Source organism: Mustela nigripes, chromosome 14, assembly GCF_022355385.1.
Source record: "Mustela nigripes isolate SB6536 chromosome 14, MUSNIG.SB6536, whole genome shotgun sequence".
Classification (NCBI taxonomy): domain Eukaryota; kingdom Metazoa; phylum Chordata; class Mammalia; order Carnivora; family Mustelidae; genus Mustela; species Mustela nigripes.
Genome location: NC_081570.1, coordinates 15,525,660 through 15,546,494, shown reverse-complemented (window position 1 = coordinate 15,546,494; position 20,835 = coordinate 15,525,660). Strand labels below are relative to the sequence as shown.

Genomic DNA, 20,835 nt, shown 5'->3' with positions numbered 1-20,835 from the left:
ACACATTGCTCAAGTTTGAGGAAAAAATGAGTGATTTGTTTGGAGGTGCCTGCCCCTGGGGCCCAGCCACTGATGATGTTGGAAGCACAAGAGATAGTGGGGCCATGGTCTGGGGTGTGCCATTTCCCCCAGGCCAGCCCAGCTGCCCTGGGCTTCAGAGGAATGGGCAGCGTGGGGGGCATCGAGGCCATCTCTCCGTATGTGGTCTGGCCCCTGGTCTGAAAATCTGGGCACTCAGGGGTCAGGACTGAGGGCAGAGGGGTGGAAGCTCCAGCTCACTGAGCTTTTCCTGTGCCTCAGCCCCAGGTGGAGCCCCGCCCATCCGCATTGAGACCTCCTCTTCCCACGTGGCGGAAGGACAGACCCTGGATCTGAACTGTGTGGTCCCTGGACAGGCCCACGCCCAGGTCATGTGGCACAGGCGCGGGGGCAGCCTTCCTGCCCGGCACCAGGTACGGGGTCTGGAGAAAGCAAGATGTGGGCACTCCTCACCCTACCCCACACCTGCCCAACAGTCCTGCCTCATTCTAGCCAGGAGGGAAAGTGGCTCCAACATCCGGGGCTTTAGGGAAAATTGCAGTGGAGGCCAGTGGGAGTCAGGAGGTCAAGAACAGGCTGGGCACAGCAGAGCCACCTCCGGCCTCCCAGCACCTGAGTGCAATTTTAAAAAGGCACCTATTACTCAGAACGTTAGACTTTTTCTTGCCACAAAAAAAGTCATCAGCGTACACCACACTAAGGCCTCAGGGGGTCGCCCTGCACAGGATGTGGCCTTCACAACTATATGTGACAGTCCTGGGGTGCAGAGGACTTGGGCATCTGAAGGCCATGGCTGCCAGCCCCCCAGCTCACTCTCCCTGCCCTTGCCCTGATGCTGGTCAGGTCCACGGACCCCTGCTGAGGCTGAATCAGGTATCCCCAGCTGACTCTGGAGAGTACTCGTGCCAAGTGACCAGCAGCTCAGGCACCCTGGAGGCTTCTGTCCGAGTCACAATTGAGGCCTCCAGCCCGGGCCCCATTCCTGGTGAGTGACAGAAGCAATGCGTGATGCTGGGACACAGGTTTACAGAATCCCTTCCTGGCCTTGCTCTCCCCTGCTTCTCCAGCAGGGCTCTGGCTCTCGGCTCCGTGAAGGTCCTCCAGCTCCTCCCACCAACCACGGGGGACCAGCCCTGGGTCTGGGTAGCATGAGCCCCAGGCATCCTGTCACTGCCACTGCCCTCAGTCCCTGCCTTCGTCCCCGGGAGCCTCACCCTTCTCACCCACCCACTGTGTCCACAGCTCCAGGACTGGCCCAGCCCATCTACATCGAGGCCTCCTCCTCCCACGTGGCTGAAGGACAGACTCTGGACTTGAACTGTGTGGTGCCCGGGCAGGCCCACGCACAGGTCACGTGGTACAAGCGTGGGGACAGCCTCCCTGCCCAGCACCAGGTACAGGGGCCTGATGGGGAGCATTCCGGAGCAGACTGGGTTCGACCTGCATTTGCTTTCTGCACCCCAAACCTCGTGTGAGCCCAGGCCTCCTCTGGGACCCCAGGGGACACCATAGTTTAGGGAGCAGAGCGGCTCAGTGGGGTAGTAAGAGACCCTGGGTGTTCTGGCCATGCCACTGAGTTGTCCCCAAGATCATTTCCTCTTCTGTCAAGTGAGCTGCTTGGACATGTAGGAGTCGGTAAAGGAAGCTCCCTCCTCCCTCCCAGCTGGGGCCCTGGGCTCCTGGGACTCCAGGGAGAGCTTGGCCCCTGCCATAGCGGGCTTGGGGACTCGCCTGGCCCCAGGCACTTTGGCGTGATGGCTGTTCCCTCCTCGCTCCCAGACCCACGGCTCCCGGCTGCGGCTGCACCACGTCTCTCCTGCTGACTCCGGGGAGTATGTATGCCGCGTTGTTGGTGGCTCCGGCCCTGAGCAGGAGGCTTCCTTCACAGTCACCGTCCCTCCCAGCGCAGGGTCCTCCTACCGTGAGTGTGGCAGATGCCGCAGGCCAGGGCCCAAGGGGAGACTGTGGAGCTGAGGCAGGGGTGCCCAGCCAAGCCGGCCCACCCGTGCCCAGCCTCCTGCCTGCCTCACCCCGCAGGCCTCAAGAGCCCTGTCATCTCTGTCGACCCGCCCAGCAGCACTGTGCAGCAGGGACAAGATGCCAGCTTCAAGTGCCTCATCCACGACGGGGCAGCTCCCATCAGCCTGGAGTGGAGAACCCGGAACCAAGCACTGGAGGGTGAGCTGGTGGGGTGGGGGAGGCGAGCAGGATCCTAGAGGCCACTGGGAAGATGGGATCGCTGCTGTGGGTGGGGCCAAGGCTGAGGAGGCCCCTCCCCTCTGGGGCCTCACTGTCTCCTAGGTGCATGGGGAGAGAGCTGAACCCGGGAGTCTCCAGGGACTCCCATCTGCCACCTGGGACCCTGTGAGTTAGGCTGGAGGGGTTGGGGATTCGGGGCCAAGTTACACCTACTGTCATCACAGAGGCACAAGGACAGCCTCACTGACCATACCCTGCCCCATGCCAACTCCACAGACAATGTCCACATCAGCCCCAACGGCTCCATCATCACCATTGTGGGCGCCCGGCCCAGCAACCATGGTGCTTACCGCTGCGTGGCCTCCAATGTCTACGGCATGGCCCAGAGCGTCGTGAACCTCAGCGTGCATGGTGAGCAGCTTTGGCCTGGTCTCTGCCTCCTGCTTCCAGCCCTGATTCTGAGCTCACGACCTCCAAGTTTCAATTCTGCCTCTAGCCAACACCTCCCTCTTGGCCATTCTCCCTCTCGGCCTTGGTTTCCATGTTGATGCAGAAGAGTCCCCACCGGGCAATTACTGAAACAAGGGTTGTGACGGGTAGAGCCCTGCCTGTGTGTTAGCAATGTCGTTCCTCTGGGTAGGGCCCCCTACTGTGTCTGTGCTCCCCGAGGGCCCCGTGCGGGTGAAAGCAGGCAAGTCCGTCACCCTGGAATGTGTCAGCGCTGGGGAGCCCCGTTCTTCGGCTCGCTGGACCCGGATTGGTGCCCCCACCATCGTGGAGCAGCGGCTGTATGGGGTCGTGGACAGCCACACAGTGTTGCAGGTGAGGCAAGTGTTCCCCTGGGAAGGAAGAAGGAATGGCTGGAAGGATGGTTGGACGAGTGGGTGGGTGCTTGGATGGGTAGATGGGCAAGTGGGTGGTTAGGATGGATGGATGTGTGGTAAGTGAATGGAGGGGGGAGATGGGGGCTGGGCAGGTGGGTTGATGGACAAGTGGTTGGGCACACTAATGGGCTGGATGTCTTGAGTAGGAGCCCTCAAGCAGCCAAACAGGAGACCTGGCAGCGGAGGGAAGCGGGAAAGGCAAGCCAGACCTGGGGGCTAATGCCCAGGTGCCTATGTGTGCCCACTTACCCAGCATCCTTGCTTTCTTCCAGATCTCATCGGCTAAACCATCAGATGCGGGCACCTACGTATGCCTGGCTCAGAATGCACTGGGCACAGCACAGAAGCAGGTGGAGGTGATCGTGGACACGGGCGCCGTGGCCCCAGGGGCCCCCCAGGTCCAAGTTGAAGAAGCCGAGCTGACCATAGAGGCTGGACACACAGCCACCCTGCGCTGCTCAGCCACAGGTGTGGACGGGGGCTGGCACCTGGGGCAGGCAGAGCAGTGTGGCCCTAGGGCCTGAATGGTAGACGTGAGATCTGAAGATGATAGTGTACCCAGGGAGGGGACTTCGCTGCTGGCACCACCCAGTGATGGCTGAGGTGCCCACTCAAGGAACCCTATGAAGGGATGAGACCACCCGGTTGCTGCCTCACCAGTCTCGTGCCCAGCTCATCCCCAGGGTAGCCCAGTGACCTCTGTATCTTTCTCTCCACTCTGCAGGCAGCCCTACACCCACCATCCACTGGTCCAAGCTGCGCTCCCCACTGCCCTGGCAGCACCGACTGGAAGGTGACACACTCATCATCCCCCGCGTAGCCCAGCAGGACTCAGGCCAGTACATCTGCAATGCTACCAGCCCCACCGGCCACGCCGAGGCCACCATCGCCCTGCACGTGGAGAGTAAGGCATTTGCCCACCCTCCTTGGGATACCCTCTCTGCCTTGCATGGAGGTCTGAGCCCCCAGGCTGGACTACATCCTGGGAAGAACCCCAGGAGTGCCATGCAGAGGGCCCCGTGCCCCGCAGCCCCCCAGAGCCTGCTCTTGTCTGAGACCCACCTCCCCTCCTGGCATCCTTGCTTCCCTCATCCCCAGCCCTCTGCTGCAGACCATTCAGCTTCCTGATCCTTTGGCAGGACACCTGTGTCTTACAGCTGCTCCCACCCTGACCACTGCTCTTCCCTGCCCTGACCTCTGTGTCCCCACCCTGCCCCCAGGCCCACCATACGCCACCACGGTCCCGGAGTATGCTTCGGTGCGGGCAGGGGAGACACTGCAGCTCCAGTGCCTGGCTCATGGGACACCCCCACTCAGCTTCCAGTGGAGTCGCGTGGGTGGCAGCCTCCCCGGAAGGGTGACCGCCAGGAACGAGATGCTGCGCTTTGAGCCCGCGGCCCCCGAGGACTCAGGTCGCTACCATTGCCGGGTCACCAACAAGGTGGGCTCGGCAGAGGCTTTCGCCCAGGTGCTTGTTCAAGGTGAGCAGCCCTGGCTCAGGCAGGGCAGAAGGGCTTCTAGGAGAAGAACATTCCTTGCGTGCTAAGATGGGGGTTTTCTGGATCCTGGGAAGGGGAGACATCAGGGACATTTCTCTCTCTCTCCCTCTCTTTCTCTCACACACACGCATACACACAGAACCTCATACATGTCCCCACAGGCTCCTCTGGCTCTGTCCCGGCCACTGCTATCCCAGCAGGATCCACGCCCATCGTTCAAGTCACACCTCAGCTGGAGGCCAAGAGCATAGGTGCCAGCGTTGAGTTCCACTGTGCCGTGCCCGCTGACCGGGGCACCCAGCTCCGTTGGATCAAGGAAGGGGGTCAGCTGCCTCCTGGCCACAGTGTGCACGATGGGGTGCTCCGGTGAGCCGGGGGGTAGGCCAGACTGAGCTTGAGCCCCTCAGCCCAAGGTGCATGGGGGCTGTTAGGATATTCATCCCGTGGGGCTCAGATGAAACTGTGTCCTTGGGCAAGTCTCTTCCACTCTCTGAGCCCAAATGTTCTCACGCATACAACGGCTTATATGAGACCACTTGAGACTATCTAAGGCACGTGAAAGGCCTTCAGTAAATACTGGCTCTTGTTTATATCCTGATCAGTAGTGTAGGGGAGAGGGGACAGGCTCCGAGGCTGGATACATACACATGACCCAGGTCTCAGCTCTGCTGCTCTGTACCGGTGTGAGATCTTGAGATCTGACCATGGTCTTGGCCTAGGATGGGTGTGGTGACGTGTGTCTGTGTTCCTGGCCTACCCTACTCCTTACCTACCTCATGAAGTTCATGGGAGACCAGAAGCTCACAGCCAGTACTAACCTCTGATGGCTCTGAACTTCTGTGCCATTGCAAAGCATTCTTGTCAGCTGTTTATATTTGCTGATGTCTTATTATTTTTTCTTTACAGAATCCAGAACTTGGACCAGAGCTGCCAAGGGACATATGTTTGCCAGGCCCATGGACCGTGGGGACAGGCCCAGGCCAGTGCCCAGCTGATTGTCCAAGGTAGGTTGGTGCCTTCGGGCCCCTCCTAAGGGCAGGAGACAGAGATGAGGGCCCAGGGACTGTGTTCCCCAGGAAGCCCCTTAAATGTCTATGAATAAAGAGAAGTACTCGATGCTATCTTGAATCCAGCACAGTACAGGAGACCTGACAGACACTGCAGGGGAGAGAGGAAAAAAGAAGATGGGGGCAGCGAGTAGGGGCTCAGACCAACCAATGCAGAAGGACAGCAGACACTCAAGTGAGGGAACCTGCAGACAAGTGCGAGTGTTCAGGAGCGAATGTACAAGAAAGCACATGGACACTGGGGGCTCCGGGCTCATGTCCTTGGGCTAGGTGCGTGGCAGACTGGCCTCATGCTGCCTCCACTTCCCTCCTCCCCAGCCCTGCCCTCGGTGCTCATCAACATCCGGACCTCCGTGCAGACCGTGGTGGTTGGCCACGCCGTGGAGTTCGAGTGCCTGGCCCTGGGTGACCCCAAGCCTCAGGTGACGTGGAGCAAAGTCGGGGGGCGCCTGCGGCCCGGCATTGTGCAGAGCGGAGGCATTGTGAGGATCGCCCACGTGGAGCTGGCCGACGCAGGACAGTATTGCTGCACCGCCACCAACGCTGCCGGCACCACCCAGTCCCACGTGCTGCTGCTCGTGCAAGGTGAAGGCCAGCAGGGACCTCCGCGGGGACAGGGGGCATCACCAGGAAAGCGGACACGTAGCCGTCACCCTCGAGGGCACCTGCTCTGATGACGGAGCCCCACAGCCCAGTCTGATGGCAGAGATGACCTAAACACAAAACAGACACACGAGAGTGCGAAAGAACAGAGAATGCAGGGCCGACACGCCTCTGTGTCTTCAAAGGCAGCTCCTTTTCACCCCAACCCCCACGACCTGCCCCCAGACTGACAGCCGTGGGGGGCGGCACAGCGTTCCCCCGGGGTGTGTTGAAGCGTCTCAGGCTGCAGAGTCCAATGGACCCGTCCCTGAGCCCCGACTGCCCCGTCCATGTGTGCAACCAGCAGGGAGCCTCATCTGTGACCTGGGGACGCAGTGTCTCCCTTCAGAGCCAGTGTGAGGATGGAATGAGTCAGGACACGGCCTGGGCTCTCAAATGGTGGCTGTCATCATGTTGATGGCTGGTGTCTCCTTCCCACTCCTAGCCTTGCCCCAGATCTCAACACCCCCAGAGGTCCGTGTGCCTGCTGGTTCTGCAGCCACCTTCCCCTGCATGGCCTCTGGCTACCCCACCCCTGACATCACCTGGAGCAAGGTACGTGCCTGGCAGGGGCACAGTGGGCATACCTGAGGGGCAGGGGCTGGGTCTTCACCATCTCGGTGCCCCCAGGACCTGGACCGGGCTCGGCACAGAGCTCATGCTCAGTGTTCAAGGGTCGGCCTGCGGCACGGTGGGAGGCAGACCATGCGGAGGGGCGGGCCAAGGCCCGGCTCTGGACTGTGGGTGTGTTTGCAGCTGGATGGGAACCTGCCGCCTGACAGCCGCCTGGAAAACAACATGCTGGTGCTGCCCTCCGTCCGACCTCAGGACGCAGGCACCTACGTCTGCACGGCCACTAACCGCCAGGGCAAGGTTAAAGCCTTTGCCCACCTGCAGGTGCCAGGTAAGACGACACCTTCCCGACTCCAGACTCAGCAGTCGCCCTGCCCACTGCCTGGGGAGGTGTGGTTCTAACCGCGTTCCCTGCCCACAGAGCGCGTGGTGCCCTACTTCACGCAGACCCCCCACTCCTTCCTGCCGCTGCCCACCATCAAAGACGCCTACAGGAAATTCGAGATCAAGATCACCTTCCGGCCCGACTCAGCTGATGGTAAGCCAGAGAGAGGCTGCCGTAGGGTAGGGATCTCCTAGAGTAACCCCCGCCACTATCTGAGCCATCGGGTGACCCCCGGGTCTTACCCAGCTCCCTTAGCTCCCTCTGTCCTGCAAGCCCCAGGTCTGCCTTCTGGGCCCTCCCTTGTGCCTCCTCCTGTCTCTCTGCCCCTCTCTGCAGTACCTCCGACCTCTGCCGGGCACAACCCCACGCAGCCTCCTGTCCCAGCTTCCTGATCCTTCTGTTCTCCTCCTTCCGTCCTTTGTCTCCATCTCTCAGCCTTCCCTTTCCTCTTTCTCTTTCTCTCTCTCTCTCCCTCTCCATCTCCTACGGCTCTCTGACTTTCACTGTCCAGGCCTCCTGCTCTACTCTGGTGAGTCTCTGCCTCCCTGCCTTCCTTCAGGTAGGCCCTCTGGTGTGAGTGAAGCAAATTCCCTGTCTTTAGGCGCTCTGAGCCAGTCCGATCCAGAGACCGTGAGAAGGCCTGGCTGTGCAGGGCGTGTGGAGGGAGGGACAGGAGCTGGAGAGTGACCGCTCCCCGGCTGCGGTCACTCACATTTGGGGCTAGGTGGCCAGGGAGCCTGTGGCTGGTGGGGGGCCCCGACACAGCTGTGCCCTCCCCCCACCCAAGGGATGCTGCTGTACAATGGCCAGAAGCAGATCCCAGGGAGCCCCACCAACCTGGCCAACAGGCAGCCTGACTTCATCTCCTTCGGCCTCGTCGGGGGAAGGCCCGAGTTTCGGTGAGACCTTCGCCCTCCCCATTTACGAGGGAAGGGGGCTGGGGACCGGACTGCGGGGTTTCAGTCAGGCACACACCCCCGGACTGAGCCGAATGAAGGAGGATGGAGGAGGCGCGGCCGTTACCCTCGGTGACCGCCCGATCTGCCGGAGCGGGCGCTGTGTGTCGGCCCGCCGTGGGAGGAAGCCGCCTAGACTCGCACAAAACTCTGGCCGAGATGCTCAGTGGTGCCGAGCATGTCTTTGCTGAGTGGGACCCCTGCAGACCAGGACTTGTCCGTTCATTCGCTCAAAAACTATTTGCTGGACACCTGTCTGTTCTGTGCCAGGCACTGATACAGACAGATCGAGTTCTGCCCTCGGGGCAATAGATGACTTTGGCTGGGGAAGAGTAGCCATAAAGAGGGAAAGCAGCAAGGTGATCCCCAGGGCCACAGAGCCAAGGGCAGTTAGTGCCCCGCGGCTGCTCTGGGTAAGCCCTAGGGATGGGGGGTGTGTCGGGGAGGAAAGGATCTGAGGAAGCGGCAGGGTTGGGGTGAGCTGGGGGTGGGTGATGGGGGAGGACAAGGCAGGGACAGGAACTAGATCAGAACTTCAGGAAACAGTGACATCACCTCTCCCCAGGCTGGGCCCCCTGCCCGGCCCTTCTGACCAGCCCCGTACGCTCTCTCCCACCCCGGCCCTACCCTGGGGAGCAGGTTTGACGCAGGCTCGGGCATGGCCACCATCCGCCACCCCATGCCGCTGGCGCTGGGTCAGTTCCACACCGTGACCCTGCTGCGCAGCCTAACCCAGGGCTCCTTGATCGTGGGCAGCCTGGCCCCGGTCAACGGGACCTCTCAGGTGAGGTCCCCCTGCCCCCCCCCCCCACTTCTAGCCCCCTCCCCTCCTCTGCCCAACCCATCTGCCATCCGGGCTTTTCCACTCCCCAGGGCAAGTTCCAGGGTCTGGACCTAAACGAGGAGCTCTACCTGGGTGGCTACCCCGACTACGATGCCATCCCCAAGGCGGGGCTGAGCAGCGGCTTCGTAGGTGAGCCCCCACCCGGCCTCCATGCCTGGCCGAGCCTCGGCAGGCCGGCTGGCAGAGCCTATGGGGAGTCTGGGAGCACCGCGGGGTGTGGGCTGTGGGCTGGGCAGGCCTCCTGGCACCCTCCGCTGTCCTCATCATGGTCCCCCACCACCCAGGCTGTGTCCGGGAGCTGCGCATCCAGGGCGAGGAGATCGTGTTCCACGACCTCAACCTTACAGCGCACGGCATCTCCCACTGCCCCACCTGTCGGGACCGGCCGTGCCAGGTAACCCTACAACACCATGCGCCCCTCACTACCCCCAGCTGCTGCCCCTCCACCCGGATGACCACCCTGGGAAGTAGGGGAGAGCCAGGGGGTTCTCTGCCTGACTTCTGGGGCGGCTTCACAGAACGGGGGCCAATGTCAGGATTCGGAGAGCAGCAGCTATGTGTGCATCTGCCCGGCCGGCTTCACCGGGAGCCGCTGTGAGCACTCCCAGGCCCTGCACTGCCACCCAGGTGTGTGACCCACCCTTCCGGTCACTGCCGCCCCAAGTGCTCGCCTCTGCCCGTAGCAGCTCCTCCATCCCCCCCACCCCAGGGCTGACCCTACTTAGCTCACTCTGTCACTCACCCAAGTGCTCACCTCTCCTCACAGCTACTGACTTCGATCCCTGCCACCCTAACACCCACTCTGCTCCCCGCGTTCTCACCCCTGACCCCAGTGCCCAGCTACTCGTCCTACCCCTGTCACTGCTGCCGGGCACCCCTAACACCCCAGGCACCTATCTCCTTCCCAACTCTCACCAAAGTCGCCCATGACCTGCCTCCCGGATACCCAGCACCGCACACGGCTACCCCATGACTCCTGCATTTCCCTCCTGTGCTGTCCCCCACCAAGCCTCCTTGGTGCTCCCTACCCTGCTGTCGTCCGTTCTTCCTGCCCAGTCTCCGGATGCAGTCCTCCCAGGCTGGTCATGGCTCTGGGGCTGCAGTAGGTAGGGCTATAGCATCAGGACCCCGCCCTCTCCCAGGCCACCTCAGTGTCCTTCTTGCTGGCTCCTCTGTCCCCCAGAGGCCTGTGGGCCAGACGCCACCTGTGTGAACCGGCCTGATGGCCGAGGCTACACCTGCCACTGCCACCTGGGCCGCTCAGGGGTGAGGTGTGAGGAAGGTGAGTGGAGCTAGACCAGAGTCCCTGGGGGAGCCCGGGATGGAGGGGGGAAGCTGGGCAGGGACACTCGGAGGTCACAAAGGGCTGTGTGGATGATAACATGAGTCCAGAGCCAGAAGGCCTCAAAGTCACCAGGCTAAACCTCTGCCCAGCCTGAATCCCTCCCAGGAGGGTCTGTAAAAGCCACCTCCCCACTCTCCCCTCCAAACTACCCCACCCCCACCGACCTACCCCACCCCACCGACCTACCCAACCCCCCCCCCCCCACCCCCACCCCCTTCCAGCCTGTTCTGTGGGGCCTGAGGGCAGGGACTCCTGTACAGCTGTAGCTATTACCCAGCCAGTCCTGAGCCCCAGGGTCTGGAGCGGGCCAGGCAGGGGAGCTGGGACCCGCTCTGAGCCTGGCTGAGCTGTGGCTGCTGCAGGTGTGACAGTGACCACCCCCTCCATGTCGGGCACTGGCTCCTACCTGGCACTGCCCGCACTCACCAACACACACCACGAGCTGCGCCTGGACGTGGAGTTCAAGCCACTGGCACCCGACGGCATCCTGGTGTTCAGCGGGGGGAAGAGTGGGCCCGTGGAGGACTTCGTGTCCCTGGCGATGGTCGGCGGCCACCTGGAGTTCCGCTACGAGTTAGGGTCAGGTGAGCGTGGGACACCAAGGACAGATGGGCTCTGGGCGCCGAGCTGTGCACCCACCTCGGCTCCCCATGCCCTAAGGAGGGCTGGAGGAGTACCCTCAGAAGTCAGACCGACCCGAGTCCCCTGTTCAGTGACATCCGTTCTCCACATGGGAGTTTGGGCAAGTCTCCTAGGCCTCTGTCGGGTTCCTCCTGGAATGTCCTGTCCGCTCAAGTACCTGTATGGAGTGGGCAGGAGGGACCCTCTGCGAGCGCCATCCCCATCTGGCATCCCCCCACCAGGGCTGGCCGTGCTGCGGAGCCCTGAGCCACTGGTCCTGGGCCACTGGCACCGAGTGTCCGCCGAGCGTCTGAACAAGGACGGCAGCTTGCGCGTGAACAGCAGACCCCCAGTGCTGCGCTCCTCGCCAGGCAAGAGCCAGGGCCTCAACCTGCACACACTCCTCTACCTCGGGGGCGTGGAGCCCTCTGTGCGGCTGCCGCCGGCCACCAACATTAGCACTCACTTCCGTGGCTGCGTGGGCGAGGTGAGCAGCAGCCCCCAGGGGCCCGCAGGGGAGGAGAGGGGAGGGAAGAAGAGGGTGCAGGCCAGCTCCCCCCTACCCCTGACCCCACAGCAAGCCTGGGCACTTTCCTGCCAGCCTCAGTTCCCTCCTCTGTGCAGCGGGTCACTCCATCGAGGAGCGACCACCGTGCTGGATATCCCTGGCACACAGGAGGTCTTCAGCTTAGGTTCCTCCGTCGCCTGTGCTACAACCCCCGTTAACACCCATGTTCCAACTTGGGTTCCCAGCTACCCTCCACTGGGCAGCCTGGCCTCTGCCCCCGGTATGCCCAGAGCCCCTCAGCGTCCCTGTGCCACAGGTGTCCGTGAATGGGAAGCGGCTGGACCTCACCTACAGCTTCCTGGGCAGCCGGGGCATCGGGCAGTGCTACAGCGGCTCCCCTTGTGAGCGCCAGCCTTGCCAGAACCGTGGCACATGCATGCCAGCCGGCGAGTACGAGTTCCAGTGCCTGTGTGCAGACGGCTTCAAAGGTGTGCGAGCCCACCCCTGACCCTGGCTCTGGCGCCGGGGGGTGGCAGGGGAATCGAGGGGAGGGTGCAGAGAGGAGGGGCAGCTGCCTTGACCCACACCTGCTCATGGTGCCTTGGCCCGCAGGAGACCTATGTGAACATGGGGAGAACCCCTGCTGGCTCCTTGAGCCCTGTCTACACGGGGGCACCTGCCAGGGCACCCGCTGCCTCTGTCCCCCCGGCTTCTCTGGGCCCCGCTGCCAACAAGGTAACTGTCCCGGCTTCTCCCCACCTCCCACTTGTGGCCCTGGGGGCGACACACGGGGCCCGCAGTGTCTGTGCCTGCTGACCGCACCTGCCTCTCTTCATAGGCCCTGGACAAGGCACAGCAGAGTCTGAGTGGCATCTGGAAGGCAGCGGGGGCAACGGTATGTACTTCCTGTGGCCAGAGAGGCTTGTCTCCTCCCTGGCCTCCCATGTCAGCCCATCTCCCAAGGAGCCCACACTCTTGTTTCTGGCCTGTGAGCAGGACAAGGCCACGCGAGAGGCTCATTGGGCTCAGAGTGAGGGAACAAAGAAGAGCCCAGCAACACAGAGCTGGAGCACGCCCGATACTTCTGGCTAGCTGAGCCGGCAAGGCCGCCCGGGGTGGGTCCTTGAGCCACTCTGACCTCAGTTTCCTCCTCTACATTCACACATCCTGTCAACAAACTCTTTTGTGCCCGTCCTTGCCGTTGAGGCAGGAAATACACAATGAACAAGGCAAGACCTACCTTCTCAAGGATTCCACAGGCTATTTAAAAGCAGTGATCATTTTTTTTTTAAAGATTTTATTTATTTATTTGAGAGAGAGACAGTGAGAGAGAACATGAGCGAGGAGAAGGTCAGAGGGAGAAGCAGACTCCCCATGGAGCTGGGAGCCCAATGTGGGACTCGATCCCGGGACTCCAGGATCATGACCTGAGCCGAAGGCAGTCATCCAACCAACTGAGCCACCCAGGCGCTCCACAGTGATCATTTTTTTAAAAAAATCAGTGTTTATTAAACTTTCAGGGATGCTGGGCTAACTGTTTTGTATATAGCCATCTTTTTCCTTCTCACTAATGTGATAGGAGCAGTAGTGGTAGAGCAGCTAAGAACACGGGCTCTGGATTGAAATCCTAGCCCTGCCGCCTACTAGCTGCATTCCGGTGGGTGAGTCACTTACCCTTCTGTGCCTTAGTTTCCTTATGTGTAAAATAAAGAGGAGTGACATTCTTCCACAAGGGTTGGATAAAAGTTTGTGTCAGGATACAATTACTTAATGTACTCGAAATGCCTAGAACAACGTCTGGTCGACAGTAGGTACAGAATGTTAGCTTTTATTAACATTATGTCTAAGCCACAGGATTATTGTAAGGATCCCTTTAAATGAAAGGGTGCTTGCAGCCAGCTGTGACACCCCTCGTAGGTTATTTGGCACACAGTAGGTGCTCAGGAAATGTTCACTGTTCGCATCTTTGGGTGGACAGTGGCCAAGTGCCCCTACCCTTCTAGGCCCACAGGGACCAGCACTGGCCTGAAGATGGGTCTGAGCAGGTAGGGCTGGGGATGCTGGAACCACACCCAGTATGGACACTGGGGCCTAAAGGTCTGGGTGGCCATGCTGGCTCCCCACTTTCTGAGCAGGTCGCTCACACCCACCCCAAGCCTGTCTTCCCCTCCCCTCTGTAAGAGAGAGGGAACACAAGGGCTCTGAAACTTCTATGTGCCAGGGACCTAGGTGACCAGCTCTCCTGGTCTGCTCAGGGCTGAGGGGGTCTCTCGGGATGTGAACTTCAGGAACTAAAACCAGGACAGGACTCAGCAAATAGGGACAGTTGTTCCTCACCCTATCTGGACCCTACTGAGTACATAAAATAAAATACATAGGATTTCAGAGGAAACCCACTGTACTGAGATAAAGTTCTCAAAATATTTAAAATTTTCCGATGATGTATTAGTGACAAATCATAAGTCCTGCTATGGCCCCTTGGATTTGCTGCCCACATGCATAACGGAAGGAACAACTCCATTTCACTGAAATGAGAGCCCCAGTATCTCTCCGTCCAAGTTCACAGGCCTCTGACCTGTGTCCAGAGCCCTCTGGGGTCTCTGGAGACTGCAGGCTCAGGGCCCCCATGGTAGCACACGTTGGGGTGGAGGTAAGGGTCCGGAAGCCAGCACGGTGGCCGCCCCATCCAGGCGAGCAGGGATCTCACTGTCCCCACATCCTCCTGCAGATGCCCCTGGACAGTATGGAGCCTATTTCCACGATGGTGGCTTCCTTGCCTTCCCTGGCCGCATCTTCTCCAGGAGGTAAGATAGGTGCCAGGGGAGCCATTGGGTTCAGGGAGGGGAGCAGGAACCTGCAGCTTCTTCCCCCTCACCCGCCTCCTCCACTCCCAGCCTGCCTGAGGTCCCGGAGACCATCGAGCTGGAAGTTCGGACCAGCACAGCCAATGGCCTCCTGCTCTGGCAGGGCGTGGTGAGTGTGGGCATCCAGCCCGGTCTCAGGGTCGCCAGCCCCCTGGTGGGAGAGAGGAGGGTGGAGGCCACAGCAGCAGGGGTCTCGGCTCTCTAGACAGGGAACCCCAACGACCCTGTGCTTCCCTGGCAGGATCTGGGAGATGCCAGCCGCAGCAAGGATTTCATCAGTCTCGGGCTTCAGGATGGACACCTTGTCTTCAGGTGGGTCCGGGCACCTGCCCCTTCCTTCCCCTCCCTGGACCCCCGTACCCCTTCAGGGTCTGCCCCTCTGCTCGGTACCATGGCTCCTCCCACGAGAAGCTGCAGCCCTCCCAGGACCCCAGCCCCCCAAACCAGCTCCATCTGGCCCAGCTCTCATTGTCTTGGCCCTGTGTGACTGCAGCTACCAGCTGGGCAGTGGGGAGGCCCGCCTGGTCTCTGAGGACCCCATTGATGATGGCGAGTGGCATCGGGTGACCGCACTGCGGTAAGAAAGGCCCCCCAGGCACTGGGGTGAAGGGCACAGAGTTCTGGGGTAGGACAGGATGCTGCCTGCCTTGTACAGGGAGGCAGGCTTTGAGCTCTGGGAGAGAACTTGAAGCCTAGGCGGGCGGAGAGCCCACCAGCCTAAACACAGACACCATGGCGGGGGGGGGGGGGGGGGGGGGCAGACACCCAAGGGGACAGGTGACAGCTGAGAGAAGTACCAAGAAGCTGTGTTTGTGGGGCTAGATCTCATCCAGTGGTGGAAGGAAAAAGCTCCAAGCAGGAGCAGGCCTTCCTGTCTGGCATCTTTGTGGCAAAGGGAGGGGTCCCTTGGAACTGGTGATGAGGCCCCCACCCCTGTTCCGCCAACAGAGAAGGCCGGAGAGGCTCCATCCAGGTGGATGGTGAGGAGCTGGTCAGCGGCCAGTCGCCAGGCCCTAACGTGGCTGTCAACACCAAGGGCAGCATCTATATCGGTAAGTCCCAGGCTTGGACCCCGGTACAGGCCTCGGGTGCCCTCCCCAGGACCAGGGAAGGAATGGGGCCCCCACGGAGCTAGGATAGGCCAGGCTGCGGGAGCTGACATGCCCCGTCCTCCCCCGGTGCCTGCAGGCGGAGCCCGCGATGTGACCACACTGACTGGGGGCCGCTTCTCCTCGGGCATCACCGGCTGCATCAAGAACCTGGTGCTGCACTCGGCCCGGCCCGGCGCTCCACCGCCACAGCCTCTGGACCTACAGCACCGTGCCCAGGCTGGCGCCAACACCCGCCCCTGCCCCTCATAGGCGGCTGCCTGGCCCACACGGACTCCCGGGCAGCGTCCCAGCCCCACGACGTCGAGTATATTATTATTAATATTATTATTATGACTATTTTGTAAGAAACTGAGGCAATGCCACGCTTTGCTGCTACTGCCCTGGGCTGGACTGGAGGGTAGACATGCCACCCCCAACACCAGCACCCCTGGGCCGAGCCGCGGGCTGGTAGGTAGGGCAGGTCGGATGAGAGCCGGTGCCTCAGAGGGCTGCCAGGACTGGGGGTCAGACGCAGTAGCCGAGTGGGCTCAGAACTGTCACCGCCGCTGGAGAGCCCCTTCCCCCACAGAGCTGGGCTGTCCCCGTCCCACGGCCCTCCGGCAGCCCTCAGTCCTACAAGAGCCAACCATGGCCCACAGCCTGGTGCCTCACCAGCTCCCTGGAACAGGGGGCCTCGCAATTGCCTTTGCCACCCTCCTCTGGGTGGGGAAAGCTCTTTAGTGCCAACTGTGGAACAAAAGGCAGCTCACCCCTGGACAGGCCCCCTCCCCCCCCCCTCCCCCACCAGCCCATGTCCCAGCCCCTTTCACTTCTGCCTAGCCAGTCGGGCCACCTGCCTCTGGCAGCCTCCACCTCCCACTGAGCCCTCCTGGCCTGCAGCCCCCCACCCCACCCCTACTCCCCAACACCTGGCCCAGGGCCCCTGCCCCTCAGGGGCGGCAAGGGAAACTCTACCCCAGCTCTTCCCCGGAGCTGATACAGGCAGAGCCCAGCACTGAGAGGGTCTCCCCGCCCACACCAGGCCATATCCCCCCACTGATCTGGAAGTGAAGGCCCAGGTGACATGGGGGGAGGAGGGCATTGGTGGTTGAAAAGAGTTAGTGCCTTGGGTGGGGGATGCCAGGACTCATGACTGGGAGGGACAGGAAGGGGACATGACAGCCCTGCCCCCATCTGCGGGAGCCTGAGGGCCCAGCTGGGGGCACGTGACCTCCCCACCAGCAGCCCGCAGATGTGGGGTCAGGACGCCTGGCCTCTGTGTCCTAGAAGGGACCCTCCTGTGGTCTTTGTCTTGATCTTTCTTAATAAACGGTGCTATCCCCGCCAGAGCTGTCTCCTGTGCCCCTGACTGGGGCTTGACTCAGTGGAACCCGAGGGGGGCCCGGGGGGTGGGCAAAGGCGGGCAGGTGAGTTCTGGGAGTGAAGAAAGGCAGCTGTGGGGGGGTGAGGCCCCTGCCCCCGCCCTTCCCAGATCTAGCAGGGTGCCAGCGGCCACCCGAGTGACAGGGCTGGTTAGCTCCATGTCCCTCACGACACCCACAAGGCAGGAGAGGAGCAGACTGAGTCTGAGGCTTTTGTGACATGCCCAAGGTTAGGTGGCCCTCCTGGGGATGGGGTAGAGCCCTAAGTCTGTCTGACCCCAGAGCCCAGGCTCCTATTTCCAAAGCTACAGCCTCTAGGGATGTCCTCCCTGATCCTGGAAGGCCAGCCCACTTGGCTACAGCCCCCCAGGAGCCACCTGGCCAGGACACGTGTAACAGATGGTGCAGCCAGGGCAGAGGCCCTGGGCACCAGCCCACCAGGCCCGCCAGTGGGAGGAGCAGCAGCACCAGAGGAGGCCCACGAGAAGGCCAGCAGAGGCTAGGACTAGTGAGCAGACCAGCGCCACACCTCGGAGCCGGGAACCTGCAGAAAGAAAAGGAAAGCCCACTCAGGCCACACCCTAGGCCTGTTGCCCTGTCCCTGTCACATGGGGAGGGATAAGTGTGACCTTGGTGGGAGGAGTGGAAGCAGGTGGGAAGCAAGAGCCATCTACCTCCCAGAGGAGCTGTTGTACCCTGCTGTTCAGGGGCCCAGCCTGTGATGGGTGTCCTCTGGGCGGCCATCTGGAGGGTTTCTGCAGAACTGAAAGCTGAGGGGAGCGTCACGGTCTTGGACACAGGGCCATCGGTACCGCCTGCCCGGCTGGGCACCAGAGGGGGACCTGCAGCAGGAAATAATAGAGGAACACACAGAACTTTCCAGGGCTTGACTTGGGCTCACTGAAGCCTCCCCAAACCTGTCTGAGTTTGTTACTATCAGTATTTCCATTTCATATAAGGAAAGTGAGGCCTGGAAAAATTAAGTCGTTTGCCCAGGTCACAGAGCAGGAAGTACTAGGGGAGGACTTGAGCTCACACTGCCCAGCTCCAGCGCCCAGGGTTACAAATGGGGCTACTTCTCAAGAAGGAGGAAATGTCTGTACTGAGCATTCTCTGGCCACCAAGCACCATGTTGGGCACTGGGCTCTTTACCTGTGGTATTTCACTTAGTTTAGGACAACTCCAAACGTTAGGTTTATCAGCACCTACAGCCAGGTGTTTAATTTGCAGTAAACAATGTGTTGAACCGTACATGGCAGCCCTGTTTGCAGATGTGGCATCTCAGATTCCCAGAGCTTCCTGGGTACCCCGTTTTGGTCCCCCTGTCCACAGAAGTCATTCCTGGTCATGCTACTCCCTGACTCTATGACCTTGGGCAAGACATTTCTCCTTCCCTAGGCCTCAGTTTCCCCATACATAAAACATGGGAGTCAGACTGGACAATGGTTTCCAAAGTAAGTCTTGAAGATTCAACTCAAGTTGATGTCCCTTGATAGGACATCAGTCAGCCAGGGTCTGGGCCTCCATGTCCAGTTAAATAGAGCATCTCTTCCTCTTGGTCTGCTGCAAAATTCCACTTAGGAAAAGCTTCCACCACTGAAATACCATTTGGAAGCAGCTGGACTAGATGACTTCCAGCATCATTCCGGCTCTAACTTGCTCTGATTCTCAGATAGTCCAGTCTACACAGGTTCCCCACTCCTGCCCTGCCCCTGCCCCCAGTCTCTGCACTGAGGCCCTGCCCCAGGGAAGGGGAGTCAGCCCTAGTTTCCCTCCTAGCAGCTCAGCAGGGCCCAGGCCGCACCCATCACTGACCTCTGCAGTTGGCTGGTGGCCAGGAAGCCTGGTCACTACCATCGCCACAGTTGTCCACGCCCCAGCGATCGCACACCAGGCTTGGGGGCACGCACCTGCCATTCCGACAGCGGAAGTAGGCACCGCAGGCTCCTGGGGCCAGGAGGGGAGGCATGAGATGGGGACCCTGAGCCAACGCCTGATGCACAGGGATGCGTAGCCCTATAGTGAGTGAACATGGGAGTTGGGAGCCACAGAGAGCTGCTTCTGTGTGCGTGCAGATGAAAGCATAGGTGGAGACAGGTGTATGGTCCTCAAGATGATGCCGATGGCTGACATTTACTGATTCCTGTCTGATGCTGGCCATGGCTCTCAGCGCTTCACCCACATCCAGCTCCTGAAGTTCTCACAATAACCCTACACGATAAACACTGTTCCTACTCCCATTTCAGAGATCAGAAGACAGGCACAGAGAGCTCAGGTCACTTGGCCAAGGCTACACAGCTTGTATCAAAGCAGCAGATGAGGAATCCAGTCCCACGCTCAGGAATGCCACCCTCCCCCAGCACTCTGGGCCTCCTTGTCCCGATTTCCATCCCTCTGCAGCCCTCCTCACCTCAGCAGAACATGGATTCACTTGGTTATTTGTCAATAGCCCGTCTCCCCTACCATGATGTCAGCTCAGAGAGGACAGGGACTTCTCTGCTGTTCATCGCTCTATCGCTCTATCCCTAGAGCCTAGAACAGCACCTGGCACATTGCAGGTGCCCCTGTAACATTTGTTAAATGAATGAATATGCACGCAGGTGAATGAACTGTATGACTTGATGTGCATGGTGTGCAGAGAGGCTGACTTACCCAGCATCCCATTCTGTGAAGAAAAGCTGGTTCGGTGGGGTTGCCCAACACCCTGGCTCAGGGGTGGGCATGGGAATCAGAGCACTCCATTTCCTGGCTCCAGAAATGGACACATAGCCCACATAACTACTCAAACTTGGCACTGGCACTCTTGCTAGAACCATAAGAAAAGATGCTCGCTCTCTATTTTGTTGATGTTAGAGCTATAATGGTGACCATGGGTTTGGAGCTGCGGGATCATCTTACTGCCAGATAGAAAGAGAAGCTGCCTGAGAGGGAGGCCAAGCAGATTCCCACAATGCAAAGACAGAGAACAAGGACACAGAGCCCAGGGGCCATTACTTGAACTGCTGGATCCAGCTCTACCTGAACCAACACCTCAATACCCCAGTTACAGGAGTCCCTCCCCATTCTCCTTTGGCTAAACCAACTTGAGTCGGGTTTCTTTTGTCTACAGATGAAAATAAAGACTACATAACAGGTATGGAGATGTAAGGGTGAATGTGACACAAAACACAAACAGTGGTGTGGTTGTGTATGGGCAGTCATGTGTGAGGGTCAGTGAAGGCGTGTGTGCAAGAACCAGGCAGCCTGTGCATGCAGGTGTGAGTGACGGGGACTGCGTGTGTGGCCTAATGATGTGAAATGAACCCTTCTTCATTCAAGTGACAAAATTGATCTAAGGAAGCCAGAGCTATGATAGGGCTTCACCACTGCCTCCTTTCGGGAGTCCATGCGAACGAACACAGACGCCAGCAGCATCCCTGGCTCTGGCTGACAGTGGCACTTGCAAGCAGGCAAGGCCACAGGGAGAGAAGGGGAGGGTACGGAGGGAGGGGTTAATTCTCCATCAGCCAGTGAGCGCTGTGTGCAACACATCACAGGCCCCTGGGCCTGCTGCAGCCTGTGGAAGCCCTATGGAAGCCTGGGAGACCCCAAGGCGACCACCTTGGCCCTAAGGATTTAGAGTCCAAATTTCCCATAGTTCCTCCTAGAGCCAAAGACTAAGGGAGAAGAGAGAAAGAATCTAAAATCCAAAATTCAGGGGCGCCTGGGTGGCTCAGTCAGTGAAGCGTCCAACTGTTAGATTTCGGCTCAGGTCATGATCTCAGGGTCGTGAGATCGAGCCCCACAACAGGCTCCATGCTGGGCCTGGGGCCCGCTTAAGATTCTCTCTCTGCCCCTGCTTCCCACCCCTGCTCTTGGTCACACACACACAATAAATAAATAAATAAATAAATAAATAAATAAATAAATAAATAAATAAATAAATAAAATTCAAAA

At 60.1% G+C, this 20,835-nt stretch overlaps 2 protein-coding genes across 2 annotated transcripts in view; one reads left to right on the top strand and one right to left on the bottom strand.

The window, feature by feature from the left end:
• HSPG2 (heparan sulfate proteoglycan 2) overlaps window positions 1-16,864 on the top strand; it is a 98,877-nt gene extending 82,013 nt beyond the window's left edge. Inside the window, exons 65-97 of the mRNA XM_059376567.1 lie at window positions 301-452; window positions 883-1,024; window positions 1,282-1,433; window positions 1,819-1,960; window positions 2,077-2,217; window positions 2,515-2,649; window positions 2,879-3,060; window positions 3,395-3,590; window positions 3,847-4,026; window positions 4,343-4,603; window positions 4,783-4,987; window positions 5,528-5,625; window positions 6,007-6,273; window positions 6,776-6,885; window positions 7,087-7,234; window positions 7,325-7,441; window positions 8,076-8,187; window positions 8,884-9,028; window positions 9,118-9,217; window positions 9,373-9,482; window positions 9,607-9,715; window positions 10,272-10,370; window positions 10,796-11,017; window positions 11,297-11,541; window positions 11,879-12,050; window positions 12,175-12,297; window positions 12,401-12,457; window positions 14,291-14,366; window positions 14,457-14,535; window positions 14,668-14,738; window positions 14,920-15,003; window positions 15,375-15,478; window positions 15,615-16,864. Coding sequence (XP_059232550.1) covers window positions 301-452; window positions 883-1,024; window positions 1,282-1,433; window positions 1,819-1,960; window positions 2,077-2,217; window positions 2,515-2,649; window positions 2,879-3,060; window positions 3,395-3,590; window positions 3,847-4,026; window positions 4,343-4,603; window positions 4,783-4,987; window positions 5,528-5,625; window positions 6,007-6,273; window positions 6,776-6,885; window positions 7,087-7,234; window positions 7,325-7,441; window positions 8,076-8,187; window positions 8,884-9,028; window positions 9,118-9,217; window positions 9,373-9,482; window positions 9,607-9,715; window positions 10,272-10,370; window positions 10,796-11,017; window positions 11,297-11,541; window positions 11,879-12,050; window positions 12,175-12,297; window positions 12,401-12,457; window positions 14,291-14,366; window positions 14,457-14,535; window positions 14,668-14,738; window positions 14,920-15,003; window positions 15,375-15,478; window positions 15,615-15,787 — 4,709 coding nt within the window. The 3' untranslated portion in view covers window positions 15,788-16,864. The remainder of the gene's footprint in view (window positions 1-300; window positions 453-882; window positions 1,025-1,281; window positions 1,434-1,818; window positions 1,961-2,076; window positions 2,218-2,514; window positions 2,650-2,878; window positions 3,061-3,394; window positions 3,591-3,846; window positions 4,027-4,342; window positions 4,604-4,782; window positions 4,988-5,527; window positions 5,626-6,006; window positions 6,274-6,775; window positions 6,886-7,086; window positions 7,235-7,324; window positions 7,442-8,075; window positions 8,188-8,883; window positions 9,029-9,117; window positions 9,218-9,372; window positions 9,483-9,606; window positions 9,716-10,271; window positions 10,371-10,795; window positions 11,018-11,296; window positions 11,542-11,878; window positions 12,051-12,174; window positions 12,298-12,400; window positions 12,458-14,290; window positions 14,367-14,456; window positions 14,536-14,667; window positions 14,739-14,919; window positions 15,004-15,374; window positions 15,479-15,614) is intronic.
• Window positions 16,865-17,255: 391 nt separating this feature from the next.
• LDLRAD2 (low density lipoprotein receptor class A domain containing 2) overlaps window positions 17,256-20,835 on the bottom strand; it is an 8,778-nt gene continuing 5,198 nt past the window's right edge. Inside the window, exons 3-5 of the mRNA XM_059376343.1 lie at window positions 18,715-18,846; window positions 17,595-17,741; window positions 17,256-17,443 (exon numbers count right to left, since the gene is read on the bottom strand). Of these exons, the coding sequence (XP_059232326.1) occupies window positions 17,256-17,443; window positions 17,595-17,741; window positions 18,715-18,846 (467 nt within the window). The remainder of the gene's footprint in view (window positions 17,444-17,594; window positions 17,742-18,714; window positions 18,847-20,835) is intronic.